Below are 13,320 nucleotides of genomic sequence, written 5' to 3' on the forward strand. Positions count from 1 at the left end.
AAACATATTTATTCAAAACATTCATAGTTAAATTTACTAACGTTTGTACAACATAATTATTAAATATAAATTATACCTATTAGAAAAATATTAATCAATTTTACATCGAACAATTTAACCATTAACAGGTCTGTTTTTTAAATATTTCCTATACAAAAATATGATTGTTATGAAATATTAAAAAATGGATTTTTTTCAACAATAGGTATTTTTACTTTAAAACCATAATGGACAATAACGGTTGCGTTAACATCTGATTGCTATGTTTTTGTAAATAAAAAAATAAAAAACCGCTTAACAACCTTGTTAATGGATGCTGCGATGGTCTGATAAAAATATAATTAGCAATAAATAACCGTAATTACTGTACAAATTAATTTATACACAATAGTTTTAGATTTGATTTTAAATTTTCCGACAAATTTTAATACTAATTAATAAGTATGAGGTATACCGTTCTCTTAATGCTTTTGACTTGCCCAAATGGTATCACCTCTTTAACGGTGTTGAATATGTATATATTTTCTATACATTTTGTTTTTTAATACGAAATGATGTTTAAAATTTGTCCGTCTTTGATAATATTAGAAACAGCCGATTTTTTTTTTTTTTTTATTCCACGCTGCCCATCGAAACGCGGTATAATATGCAATTTCGGTACTCGAACAGGGCCCACGTAATTTTGTTAATATTATATTACTATTTTGACGGTAAGTGGATTATTATGTTACGCTGTGTCAAAACGGCACGCCGCATTCATAATAATATTGTATTATATCATAACAACAACGACAGACCGGTACGGAAGTGGAGGCAAGACGTGGATACTTTTATGCGTTATTATATTATTTGAAATAAATGTTTTAAAATATTAATGTAATCGTGGCCTGGTGGCGGGGAATTTTCCGGCCCCTTAAAACCGTGTCTCGGTTAACTTTTCTTGTGGAAACCCACTCGGCGGTGCTTCCGCGTCGGCATGTTTACTGTTACCATTATTGTGGGTTTCTTTTGCTCTGCCAATGCGTTTTCTGAACACAACACAAAAACCAAAAAAATCCCATCACCCCCGACAACCACATGAATACATTACATCGCCGTTTGTTGTTGTTGTTATCGTATAGAGTATATGACTTTTGCAAGTCAACATTATAAAAATTATTACAGTCCTAACATGACCGTTAATAGCTAATAAAATATACTGGATCGACGAAGATTTCATCGACGACAAGAAAAGTTTCACTGACATTGTTTTTAGAACGCTCTATAATATAATCTTTGTTACACTCGGTAGAGTCGGTTTTCATTTGGAGTCGAAAGCATTTCGTTCGATTTTGGTACTTTGTAAAGCCCGATAAAAAGTACCTACCTGTTAAAAATTGCATTCACATCGACTATATCTTTTTATGTTTTTCTCATCGGCTGTTAAATTTAATAATTTAAGTGATGAGAATGAAACGTCATAAACGTCTTTTATATTAAATTTAACCGGAGACCAAATTAAAAATAATATATGCATACGTGTGTTTTCTTATGAGTGATATTAAATATTTTTCTTATTTATCTTTTTCAAAAAATTGTAAAACCTATACAGATAGTAAAACACTGTGAGATCAAAAACTTGTTTATGAGAAAAGTGTCACTTGTACCTTTTTAGTTCTCGCATCACTTCATTTTTTCTAAAGTATACTGATTATTTCAATATTCGTGTTCTCAGAAAATGTGTTTTAACTCATTATACGGCCAACGCTGGTTTATGAATTATTTTTTTATTTCTAAGTTATAAAATATAAATTAATTAACTTTAACATTCGAAGAAAAACAGATTTTGTAAAATGACAGTTATTATATTAATTATTTACAATACAACATAGTAAGCAAATTACAATAATATTAAAAGACATAAAACTTAAAACCTTTTCTAAATAATGTTATACAAATCGTATTTTGAAGCTGGTTCATATTACTAACTACATAATTATTTCTTTAAAATACAATCAATTCAATTAGATTCCGTAAAAAAAAAAAACAAATGCGTTTCATGTATAATTATACCTCATTCTAAATTATATCACCGATTTAGCTACACCCCTTTATGCACTGAACTATTTGCTTATTTACAATCGGATTTGACTGAAAACAATAGTACAACTTTCTTTTCTACTTAGGTACTAGTTAATTAGATTTTTAATTTGTAGAAAGTAATTAAACTAATTGTATAATTCGAACGGTCCAAATAAACGATTGAGTAACGTTTTATTAATTTATCGAGAAAGCCAAATTGTACTCCTTGCGGTAACAACTCACTATCAATAGGTTTTCGACGTGTCCTTATAAATAATTAGTTTTCTCCCGCCAAAACGACTATTAGTCGATCGGACTTGAAACTAATTAAAAATTGTTTTTTATCATGTCGAGTCAGATATGTATATACAGCTGCTGCAACAGCGACACTCGGATTTCATTACAAGTTGTGTGTCATGCCTTTATTTTGCATTTTATCTAACTGTGACGCGTAATGGCAGAATATTACCCAAAACAGTGAGTAGTATGTTTTGGCCGTATCGAATCTTGTTATCACAATCTTGTTATCACAATCCTGTTATCACGATCTTGTTATCACGAACCTGTTATCACGAACTTGTTATCACGATCTTGTTATCACGCTAACAAGTTCGTGATAACAAGATCGTGATAACAAGTCTGATAACAAGATCGTGATAACAAGTTCGTGATAACAGGTTCGTGATAACAAGATCGTGATAACAAGATCGTGATAACAGGATTGTGATAACAGGATTGTGATAACAAGATTCGATACGGCCAAAACATACTACTACAGTGAATTTTTAAAATGGTCCTATTGAAAAAAATGTCTTGTTCGGGTCTTAAGGTTTTTAGTACCGAAAGCCCCCCCCCCCCGGCTAAACTTCCGCCTGTGGTGTTGTGACGCTACAATCAGTGTAATGTAAAAATATCAATCCGATCACAGACGTGGGTAAAAAACGGTGGTGAAGGTTTGTGCTTTGCTATTGGCCAACGACCGTGGGAAAGGGGAAATGTGGAAGAAAAGTCCATTGTAAAACGCAACTTTAAGTATTGTCGCGCGCCCTGGCGAGACGCATCAAAAGTAGCGAAGGAAAGCAGAACTTTCATTAATTCGATTTTGGGATTAAATTGATGGACGGCCGAATGGATGGGGTAAGAGGTGGTGAGTGAAATTCATTAAAGTCTGGAGGATGATGTTCGTTTCCGCGGACACGGGAATCGGTTGGGTGTGTATATAATATATATATATATATATATACATATACACATACAAATTAAATGAAATTTAAATGAAATAAGTTTAGAGGATCGTTTATGAGAAGTTTAAAATTAAGTTTGAAAAGACGGCTGAGGCATTATGTAAGTGTCGGGGAGAACAGTGCAGGGGTACGGGGGCGCTGTTTTACAAGCGCGGCTCGCGATATTAGTTTTTATTAAAAAAAATAAAAATTAGTCTGCATGTAATTAAAGAGCTAAGGACGGAAACGCCTTTCCCTCTCTCTCTATATATTATATATATACAGATACATGGCGCGGTATAGTGTATAATTTAATTTGCAATATTTCACTCGGCAATTTTCCAAAACAATGTTCTATATCAGCAGCATGTATGTGTTTAAGCCTCTTGCCCCTATCTCTCTCTCTCTCTCTCCATCTCCGTCCATTGACAGCCCTCCCGTGGCCCGTTTCCCTCGAAAACGGTCGTTCTATCCTAAACAAATTGTCGGTATCCATTTTTTTTTTTTAACATACTCTAATAATCTGGTATTGTTATTACAAACAACGCACACGCAGCGCTCGTATTTTGATATAAATTAAGGTTCGGCCGGGTCGCACGATTACAACCCGTAGCCGTTCGATGAAGACTTTTGCGATTTCACGTTGAAGCAGTCTGAAATCTAAATGCAATACTTAACGCGCCGCACTTTGTTGGTAGTGTTGAAAATGAATTTCCAAAACGTTTGGTTTAATTAAAAATTGTAATTTATTAACCACCGTAAATGGAGGCGCGAGGAATCTTAACGGCATGTGCAGTGTGCACGGGTACTCTATAAACGAGTAATAGGTTTGGTTTGACCTAATGCACCTGCGCCCATGCTGTGGCTGATGGATTGTTATAAGCAAGGCTAGGAAGTTAATGGAGCTTACGTATATATATATATATATATTTTTAATTATAATGCAAACTGATTTATTAAGATCAAAAACCGTTTTATTAGAAAGTAAAAAACATGACTTTGAATATTTAGCATTCTATGGGGTATTTTTTTATTTTACAATGAAATCTTATCCAAATAGATCATTTTACACTAACTTTATATTATTCGAATTTCATTTTCCTGTATAAGTATATAAATGTAATTATACAACAATGAAACCCCGAAATAAAATTAAGTATAATATAAATTTATTCTTCAGACATTTTTTTGCGGAGTTTTTGGAACATTTACTGGTTTTATTTTTGTTTCAAAAAAATTTTTATAAAATGTAATCCGTATAATAACAGGTACTAATTAAAATGTTTACAAGTTATTTTCAATCAAGGTAATTTTTTTCTTAAATACAATATTGTTTTATATAATTAGTTGATTAGTTTTCATTAACATAGAGAACCTATTACAAACATATTTGCAGGCATTTTATATTATGATATACTCTTTGTTTTTGGAGTAAAATTGTTATTTTCTTTAAACTTCCTTACAAGTAGTATTTCGGTTACAGAGCATCAACAGACCAACGGAGGCGGAAACGTGGTGACCAACGGCGGTACAGTTACCGCGACCGCGTTATCCGGCTTGAACGGCGGCACGGGCACCATGATAGCCAGGGAGTGCGCCAATTGCGGTAAGCGCATCACCGAACGGTTCTTGCTCAAGGCTCTGGATCTGTTCTGGCACGAGGACTGTCTCAAGTGTGGCTGTTGCGACTGTCGGCTGGGCGAGGTAGGCTCCACCTTGTACACCAAGGCCAACCTGATACTGTGCAAAAGGGATTACCTCAGGTATGTTCAATGTGTGAGAATGGGGTTCGCATGTTGCGTGTGATCTTTGGGTCGTTGGTGAACGCGGACGTTTAATTAGCGAAATGTAAGATTAACTAACGGCCAAGGAAATTAAACAAATAAAAAACTTCCGAGACCGAATGGGCGGCGGCGACGGTGTTTGTCGAGCACGGGCCCGAGAGCGAGGAGATGATTGTGCGGGACACCTATTCCGGATTCAATTAAATCCGTTTATGAAAGTGATTTGGTCGGGAAGGGCGAGGAAGTTGTTCCCGTCGGCTGTTGAATTTAATTAAAACCGTACGTCGGCCAAAACGCTGGGCCAGCACACAAAAGTCAACTGTATCTCTCTATCTCTCTCACTCTCACTCGCCGCACGACTTGTATTGCTTTCGGCCCGATGACGGAAAACACAATTTCCACGTACAAACACATATTATTACCCACCGAGTTAATATAATACATCGAGCCCATTCCGCCGTTGCTACCACCACTCCCCAACGCCGCTACCGCTGTTAGGTAATACGGCATGCACACCCTACATGCACATCCCTGTTGCGGAATGGCAAAATTCCGTCTTGTAGTCGTCGCTTAATGAATACGGATATCCGCCTCTCGGTCTTACGGCTGTTGAATCGAACAGCAAAAGACCACTTCAACTCCACGCCGGCCTGTGTGTTTTTTTTTTTTTTTTGTCACAAACTGTAGCTGTATATTATTATGCTTTTCTCCCAACCAATCGCTCCTGCGAGTTTCCAATTACCGGTCATTCGAACAAGACCTCGACAATTGTGTCCCGTTCATATACCTTATACTTTTACTTAATTAGTGCCTATGTAATTTTGTTGACCGCCGTGGATTTGTTTTCAGGTTGTTCGGTGCGACCGGCAATTGCGCAGCCTGCAACAAGGTAATACCCGCGTTCGAAATGGTGATGCGAGCCAAAAACAACGTCTACCACTTGGAGTGCTTCGCGTGTCAACAGTGTAACCACAGGTGAGCCCTCGTCCAATGTTTCACTGGCTAAAATAATTGCACCTATACTTGCACTGTATTTGCTTATCGCTCATTTTGTCCGTCCCAGGTTTTGCGTGGGCGACCGTTTCTACTTGTGCGAGAACAAGATCCTGTGCGAGTACGACTACGAGGAACGGCTGGTGTTCGCCAACATGGCCACGTACAACTCGTCCAGTCTGGCGCACATAAGAAGGCAAGTCAGTAGATTACAGGTAGGACATTCGATGGGGCGACCCTATAACTCACGCAAAAACCTACACACGTGGTGAAAATATACATTTTTTTTTTCCATTCTTGTGTGTATTTTAATTTTGTACCCCCCCCCCTCTTCTTTTTCATTTCTAAGTCCAGGGGCCGGGCGTAACCATGACCATACTCACTACGGACCAGCCGCTCCAATCGCTATGTTATATTTTTATTTAGTGTTGTCTTCATTCCTTTAGGTCGAGAAAGACCAATATCATATTTTGACAAGTGATCTCAAATGAAGTGCTAGTGTTATTTAAGACTCGGCGACTTCATTATTTTCCTTCATTTGTTTACAATTCTGTATAAATTTGTTTCTTTTAACGCCCTATTGGATGTCGATAAAGACTTTTTTATACTGTCCCGGTTTGCTTTGTCCATCCTCAGTTGCCGGACAGAATTTAATATTAAAAGGAGTATCCCAAAAAAAAACGATTGGTGTAATTGGTGAAACGGGGAATTTTATTCACTAAAATTCGACAATTAGGAAAGTGGCTTAATCCCTTAACCCCTCCTCTATGAAGCCATCGAGGAAACGCCACTTTTTTAAAACGCATAATATAATATATAACATTAATATGTTGGGGATGACATTACATCCTCATCGCGCAATGCCACTGTCGATCCGTTCGGTTTTATTTAACACTATATTGACACTTAATATAACGTAAAGCGTATTCGCTTATTGTTACTTTAGTGCAGTTTATAAAAGGAAATCCGTTTTATTTTAAATAGATTGCGACAGAAGTCAACTAAATTAACAGCTGTTCGACTTGCACGGAATAATGGAAAGCGCGTCTGATCTCAAATTGAATATATTACACTATTGAAATCTGATAAATTTTTATACATCCAAGTTCGGCTACGTTATTACAAAAGGAAATTGAATTTCGATTGCGCTTCTCTTTGATTGTCATTTCTCTTTTAGCGCAGTCGAATCAATTTAATAATTATGAATAAAAGCTCTTTCATATACATTTATATAGCATGCGGCGATTGAATTAGACATTACTTTAAGCTTTTGCCAATCCGAAATTCGTCAATCTTTCCTAAAAAATATATAAATGTGTTTAAACCTTTATCAAAAAAAATTTACTTAATATTTTTTATCCATTTTAAACAGTGTTTTGGCTGGGGATTACAATCGGTTGCAAAAATATTATAAAAAACGTTTAAATATTAATATAATATTTCCAGTATTTTTTACTTTTACAACTTTTAAAATATTTTGTTTTATATTATTATTTAAACATTTAATCTCTAGCCAAAACTTGGTTTTTAAATATTAACACATATTTTTATATTCATAATTTGTTTGCTGTAGTGTTACAATACGAGTTATAGACATCATTCGAATGAACCATTAATAATGTTATTTGGATGATATTGTTATTTTTAATTAAAAAATGTCACCGTTTTAACTTGGGTAAATGTGTTTTCATAACAAAAGCATTTTAAAAAATTGGTAATAATTGTATTATTATATTTTAGTTATCCGAATAACTTTATTATGAGCAATAATATTATCATATTATTATCATATCATATGATGTAGATACATTTACCTATATTTTATCCACACAAGCATTTACATAGTAGATTATTAATACATTATATTATATTATTTTGCAAATATCTCCCAAACAATCAAGTCAATTAAAACAAAATAATGTAATTTTTTAATCAGGGCCCTGTGTTAGTAAATAGTGAAGTAAATTCTGAAGACAATGTGGTAACGTTATTCGATATTTTTGTTTTATTTGTCATTCGTTGACCGTTGTTTGGTGAAATTTGCTCATATTTGCCATAAGTTCATTCTGTGGGTCCGTAGCTCTTCTTCTATCGTCACTAACCACGATCTAGATCAACTACATAATATATCGACTGTCGTGATCGTCTTATACCATCCTAGATGTTGAATTGGTAAAAAGGGGAAGGTATGGGGCGTGGAAATTGTTGTCCCGAGTACTGAGCCTATTGGTCCACATGTAACGATGAATAAAATAAAACATATTCTAAAAATCTCTTGTCCTTCTTTCGCTTACTCGGAATTCACTTGCATATTATCTTCTCTCTCTCTCTCTAATCATAGGTTTTTTTAGATAACGCATAATAAATTTGTACTATTATGTTGGGGTTTTTTTTTTTTTTTTTTGAGTTTTTTACTAATTTTTTTTTTTTATCTCAACAGTCAACGGCAAACGACAACGCCGACTCAACAACAACAGGAGACGTTGTAGGACCGACCGTCGAGGTGGACGGAATCACCTCTCACCTGCCCGGGGCCGCTGCGAACGAACGCCGCCTGCACCCGCCGCCGCCTCACCGAATACAACAACAACAGTACTCTTTGCCACAGCCGGGCGGCGTCGCCGGTGCCGGTGCTGCATTGTTGTCTGCGAGTCAACCGGTGTCGTCCGCGGCCACAGCGACGGCGGCCGGAGCGGCGTCCGTGGTCGACGACGGCTCGAGCGGGTACGGCAGCCCGGACTCCGAAACGCTGCTCGAGCCAACGGCCATGTCGGCCGCAGCCGCCACTGCCGCCGCAACTACCGCGTCGGTACAATAGCGGCGTATCGCTGTTTTGAACGACCCGCACGGTGGCCGCGTCGTACGTCGGGGTGCTGATCCGCCGACGGGATAGCATAAAATCAACGATAAATACAATATTATCGTTTGTAAATAATTGTACGCTCCGTATCGTTCTAGTCCTAAACGATGCCAAATTTAACTACCCATTATAAAAATATATATTATATTATTACACAACGTTTAAAGAGAAATAAAATTATTATTATTGTATCGAAATAATAATAATAATAATAATAATGATAATGATGATGTTAATTTGTTTTCCTTTCCTTTTGTTTTTGTTTCGTTATCACTATTAATTATTATGTTATTATTATTATTATTATTATTACTATTGTAACATCATATATATTATTATTATCACTACCGTGCAGATCGGAAAAAAGATGTTGTATGTACCAACCTATGGACGTTATGACGTGTGTAAATTATTATGATATCCGTTATATTTATTCATTTATGTATCGTTTCTGTTTTATACAACAAGAAACAGAAAAAATTAATTATATCGAACCCTTTATCCAAACAACATTGTCGCGCTGTTTTTATATTATTATTATTATTATTATTATTATTATTACTGTGTACACGACCGGTGAAATCAATTAAACGCAATAAACCGTAAAAGTTGTTAAGTTTTTGCTCTCTTTTTTTTTTTATATGGTACATTGAAACTTGGTATTTTTTTTCTCAAATGCAATAAAATATTTGATATAATAACATAATACATGTACATTAGTCGATTTTTAAAAACCACAATAATATTATGTAAAATATTATGATAAAAATAAAATGCTCAAGTTATAATTTAATGAAGCGCACGTCAGACGTTTGTTTCTTTAAAAAAACGCGTTGCGTTTGAGAGACTTAAGTACTTGTTGTTGTAATTTTTTTTGTTTTTGTCTACATTAAAAAAGAAAATGTAATATTATTGTTCTATTTCGTCTGACCGTAGTAACTCTTAATCGGCTTATAGTCTCTCCGACTACCCTTCTTGTCTCCTGATCGCGAATTTTGTACAGTATAAATATTTATAATATAAACTATTTTTACGTGAAAACATCTTATCGAACTGCTAGTTCGTCTTATAGTTTTTGTTTTTTTATTTAAATTAATTATTATTGTATTAAGTTATATTATTCGACACACGCCCCACACTTGCGGACAAACACTTATCGTTTTAATTATTATTGTTGTTTAGTATACATAATACAACTATACAAACAAATAGGATTTTCCGGACAACTTATACCCTGCCCGTTTAGAATGTCTCTCGGATCAATTTATGTTTTACTTATTGTAGTTATATTTCAATCGTAATGTTTAAAAAATAGTAATAACATTTCTTTAATGTATAACCTTGTATATCATACACACCGGCAGTTATATTTATTACTAATAATTTTGTTTTCCGTCTACCATTAACATATCCGTTCAGAAGTTGTATACGAAATGTTGGGATAAAATAAAAAAATATCTGATCTCAGAAAAAAAAATCACTTGTTAGTTGTTTATCAAGTAATAGCTGGTGCATTCTGGTGCTGTATATTGCCTAACGAAATTCCAAGGCGCTTAATAAACAAAATGTGCTTTTAGCTTTCCAACCAGGGTTGGGCAAAATAGATCATAAATATTCAGACCTCATTTAAGGAGAATAGAGTAGAGATTATTCTGAATTTTTACAATGTTTGTAATAATTGTTTGTCTTTTTATGAACATACTACTATAATTAACCGTTAGGCGTACTTAAAGACCAGCCTGATTGCAAGCCAAACACTTCATCTACTTGTTAAATTATTTTTAGTCCGAAAAAAGCGATTTTTGACGTTTTTACCGATGTGAAATGTTATACTTTTTGAGATTAAATCCACTTTTACATTTTAAAGTGAAAATTATGAATTAAATTGATTAAAATATTTAAACATAAACACCACGTTAAAATGTAGGTGAAAATAATTGTATAAATGCAAAGTCAGTTTAAAGCTTAAATCAAACAAATTATTTGGATAATGCCTAACTCTGTTTACAATCAATTATTTTTTAAATCTATTTACTAAAAATGTATTTTAAACATAATTTTCTTACTCACTGGAATCGCTCAATAATGATAACTGTCTAATTTTATATTTAATTGCTTTTTTTACAAAAAAATCAATAAGCCTAATAGTTGAAACCAATCAGCTTAAATTTTATAAATAATATTAGAACGTTGAACAATTATAGTACTTACTACTATTTTAAATACAAAAATTAGGTTTATTTTATTCAATTGTTTTTTTTTTTTTGTATAACAATAAATATTGCTAACAAAAATATAATACACAATCAAATTTTTTTGAACATAAATTAATTTAATTATACGGGTAGCTCTTGTAATCATTTCAGTTCACTAAAAAAATAGAAATAGAATTAACGTCAAGCATATTCTTCGTTACCCCAATTTGAAGCACTGCCGATTTCTTCATAGTGCTTTTTAACAATACTATTTAATTTCCCATAAACAAAACGACAACCCCTCACTGCCTCTGTAAGCACGGGTTCGACGTGGTTGAGATGTATTCTTTGAGATGTCTCTAACATAGCAATCTACCAAGAAATAAATATTATATTTAGTATTATTGTAATAAACAGGGAAACATAATATCCGAAACAATATGGTTAAACATACCTTTCCAGAAATAGGTAAAATAGCTACGGTCAAATTAGGTCCACCCATGGTTTCTTCAAGATGACTAATATCAACAAGGGCTGTTTCTCCGTTGGCTAAACTAGCAGTACATGAGATCACAAATTCTTCCATCGCAATGCCAGCATCGATCAAAGCAAGAGTAGCGGCATTTACGCAAACACTGTAGTTGCCACCATCGGATTGTAATACCTAAAATACGACATTTTAAAAAATAATGCTTGAAACATTTTTAAATTCAAACTCAAAACTCACTTCAACAAAAATATCAATTTGAGATTTAGGATAAAGTTCGGTTTTAATAGCAGTGGCCATTGCTTGCTTTAAATGTAAAGTCAACTCAGCGGACTTGTTGTCTCTTGGTCGACGTTTACGTTCACTTCTGCTGAACGTGGCCATGCTGTACTGACAATTTATCACTGCTGCGTCGTTGGGTGCTTTTGATCGATTAGTGCGTATCTGTTAACAAATTATTATAATATAGTTCCACAGTAAATTTACTTTACAGAACTCATTTTTTATTTTAAAACTATAATGTTCCTTAAGACAACTAGTTTAAAAGTTATAGATACTTAAATTTATGGAAGTATACTGTGCTGATTTTGAGATTCTGTTAAACTAAACGATCAACAACCGTTGCAACGAGAATTATTTATACGTACTTCGTGTGGACCATAAACGGCTGCGACCACTTTTGTGTTGCCCTGTTCAAGATATACGCTACCGTCAGGTTGACTAAAAACTCCCATCCGACACCTTATTCTCCGTAGCTGATCAGGCCTTCGGCCGTCTGTCCTAAGCCCTTGCTTGCTCAACAAGTCCATGGTTTTTGAACAATAAGTTTAGTGTCAACCGGCAACGCCAACAACAATACCGACAAACTAATATTATATAAATATTGAAAAATTATTTGAAAGCATGACTAAATAGTAAATAATTTTATTTGATCATGCTTGAATTTTGAAAGCTTTGAATGATAACAGATTGGCGAGTAGTAGTGATTAGCGAGTGATTAGAAGTCCGGGCTGTTTCGCACGTGGTTTGTCGATGATACTACTAGCGCTATCTGACTGTTAAAAAAACAAGTGTAAATTATACCCTAGTCATTTTGAGCTGGGTTGATGTTGCTATTTTTATCTTAGCCTCGATGGGCTCAATAGACATTAATGATGTTTTAATCAATTTATTTTATTTTAGTATCTGCACCCACGAAATCTTTCTAACTGCCGGACCGAATTCTTCATGTAGCAAGTCCACAGATCAAAACTGGTTACTAAAAAGAACTTAATAGGGTCAGTAATAAAAAAAATTCACCCCAAAAAAATTGAGAAATATGCCAGAAATTTACCCTTAGAAATACTAATACCGATAGGCAGTAAAAAACTAGTTTTTGTACTTAAGGTAGAGATCGAGTATGGAAATATAACGTATTAAACAATTTCTTAAAAATATGTTTCAAACTTTTTATTGAGAAAAACCCTCAAATAGCTAAAACCAAAAATGTGTATTTGTACATTTAGCAGTTGATTTATACTTCTAGTAATTTACATTTTTTTTTATAGATAATTGATATTTTTTGTACCTTATTTATTGATGATAATTTAATGAGACAAATTTTTTGTTTTTTAATAATAATTTTGTAGCTTATATTTTATTTTTTTACAAAATAATGAATTTTACAACCGATCAATCAACATTTTTAATATTTTTCTGAACTTAAAAAGTTAATCAA

General features: G+C 34.0%; 2 protein-coding genes across 6 annotated transcripts in view; one reads left to right on the forward strand and one right to left on the reverse strand.

The window, feature by feature from the left end:
* LOC126845532 (LIM domain only protein 3-like) overlaps nt 1-10,468 on the forward strand; it is an 89,897-nt gene extending 79,429 nt beyond the window's left edge. For 3 of the 5 annotated variants that reach the window (XM_050584197.1, XM_050584206.1, XM_050584217.1), the window contains 4 exons: nt 4,768-5,047; nt 5,918-6,043; nt 6,132-6,276; nt 8,502-10,462. In XM_050584197.1, coding sequence (XP_050440154.1) covers nt 4,768-5,047; nt 5,918-6,043; nt 6,132-6,276; nt 8,502-8,879 — 929 coding nt within the window. In that variant the 3' untranslated portion in view covers nt 8,880-10,462. Of the gene's footprint in view, nt 1-4,767; nt 5,048-5,917; nt 6,044-6,131; nt 6,277-8,501 lie in introns of all 5 variants that reach the window. The other 2 variants (XM_050584226.1, XM_050584236.1) reach the window with 2 other exon arrangements.
* Nucleotides 10,469-11,224: 756 nt separating this feature from the next.
* Nucleotides 11,225-12,579, reverse strand: LOC126843553 (exosome complex component RRP41). Its single transcript, XM_050581154.1, has 4 exons — nt 12,251-12,579; nt 11,844-12,047; nt 11,571-11,780; nt 11,225-11,488 (listed from the first exon to the last, which is right to left on the reverse strand). The coding sequence occupies exons 1-4, from the start codon at nt 12,410-12,412 to the stop codon at nt 11,318-11,320; spliced, it is 747 nt and encodes a 248-aa protein (XP_050437111.1). The 5' UTR covers nt 12,413-12,579; the 3' UTR covers nt 11,225-11,317.
* Between the last annotated feature and the right edge of the window lie 741 nt (nt 12,580-13,320).

This window comes from Adelges cooleyi, unplaced genomic scaffold, assembly GCF_023614345.1.
Source record: "Adelges cooleyi isolate 19-005CV unplaced genomic scaffold, UGA_ACOO_1.1 ACOO_flye_CR_arks_rails_tigmint_CR_PRNA_108, whole genome shotgun sequence".
Lineage (NCBI taxonomy): Eukaryota > Metazoa > Arthropoda > Insecta > Hemiptera > Adelgidae > Adelges > Adelges cooleyi.

Excerpts from the sequence above, each read along its gene's own strand:
- LOC126843553 (XM_050581154.1), bottom strand. The coding sequence starts at position 12,412 with ATGGACTTGTTGAGCAAGCAAGGGCTTAGGACAGACGGCCGAAGGCCT. Across the intron at positions 12,048-12,250 it reads CCGTTTATGGTCCACACGAA|ATACGCACTAATCGATCAAA; the intron begins GTACGTATAAAT and ends ATTTGTTAACAG. Across the intron at positions 11,781-11,843 it reads AAATTGATATTTTTGTTGAA|GTATTACAATCCGATGGTGG; the intron begins GTGAGTTTTGAG and ends GTCGTATTTTAG.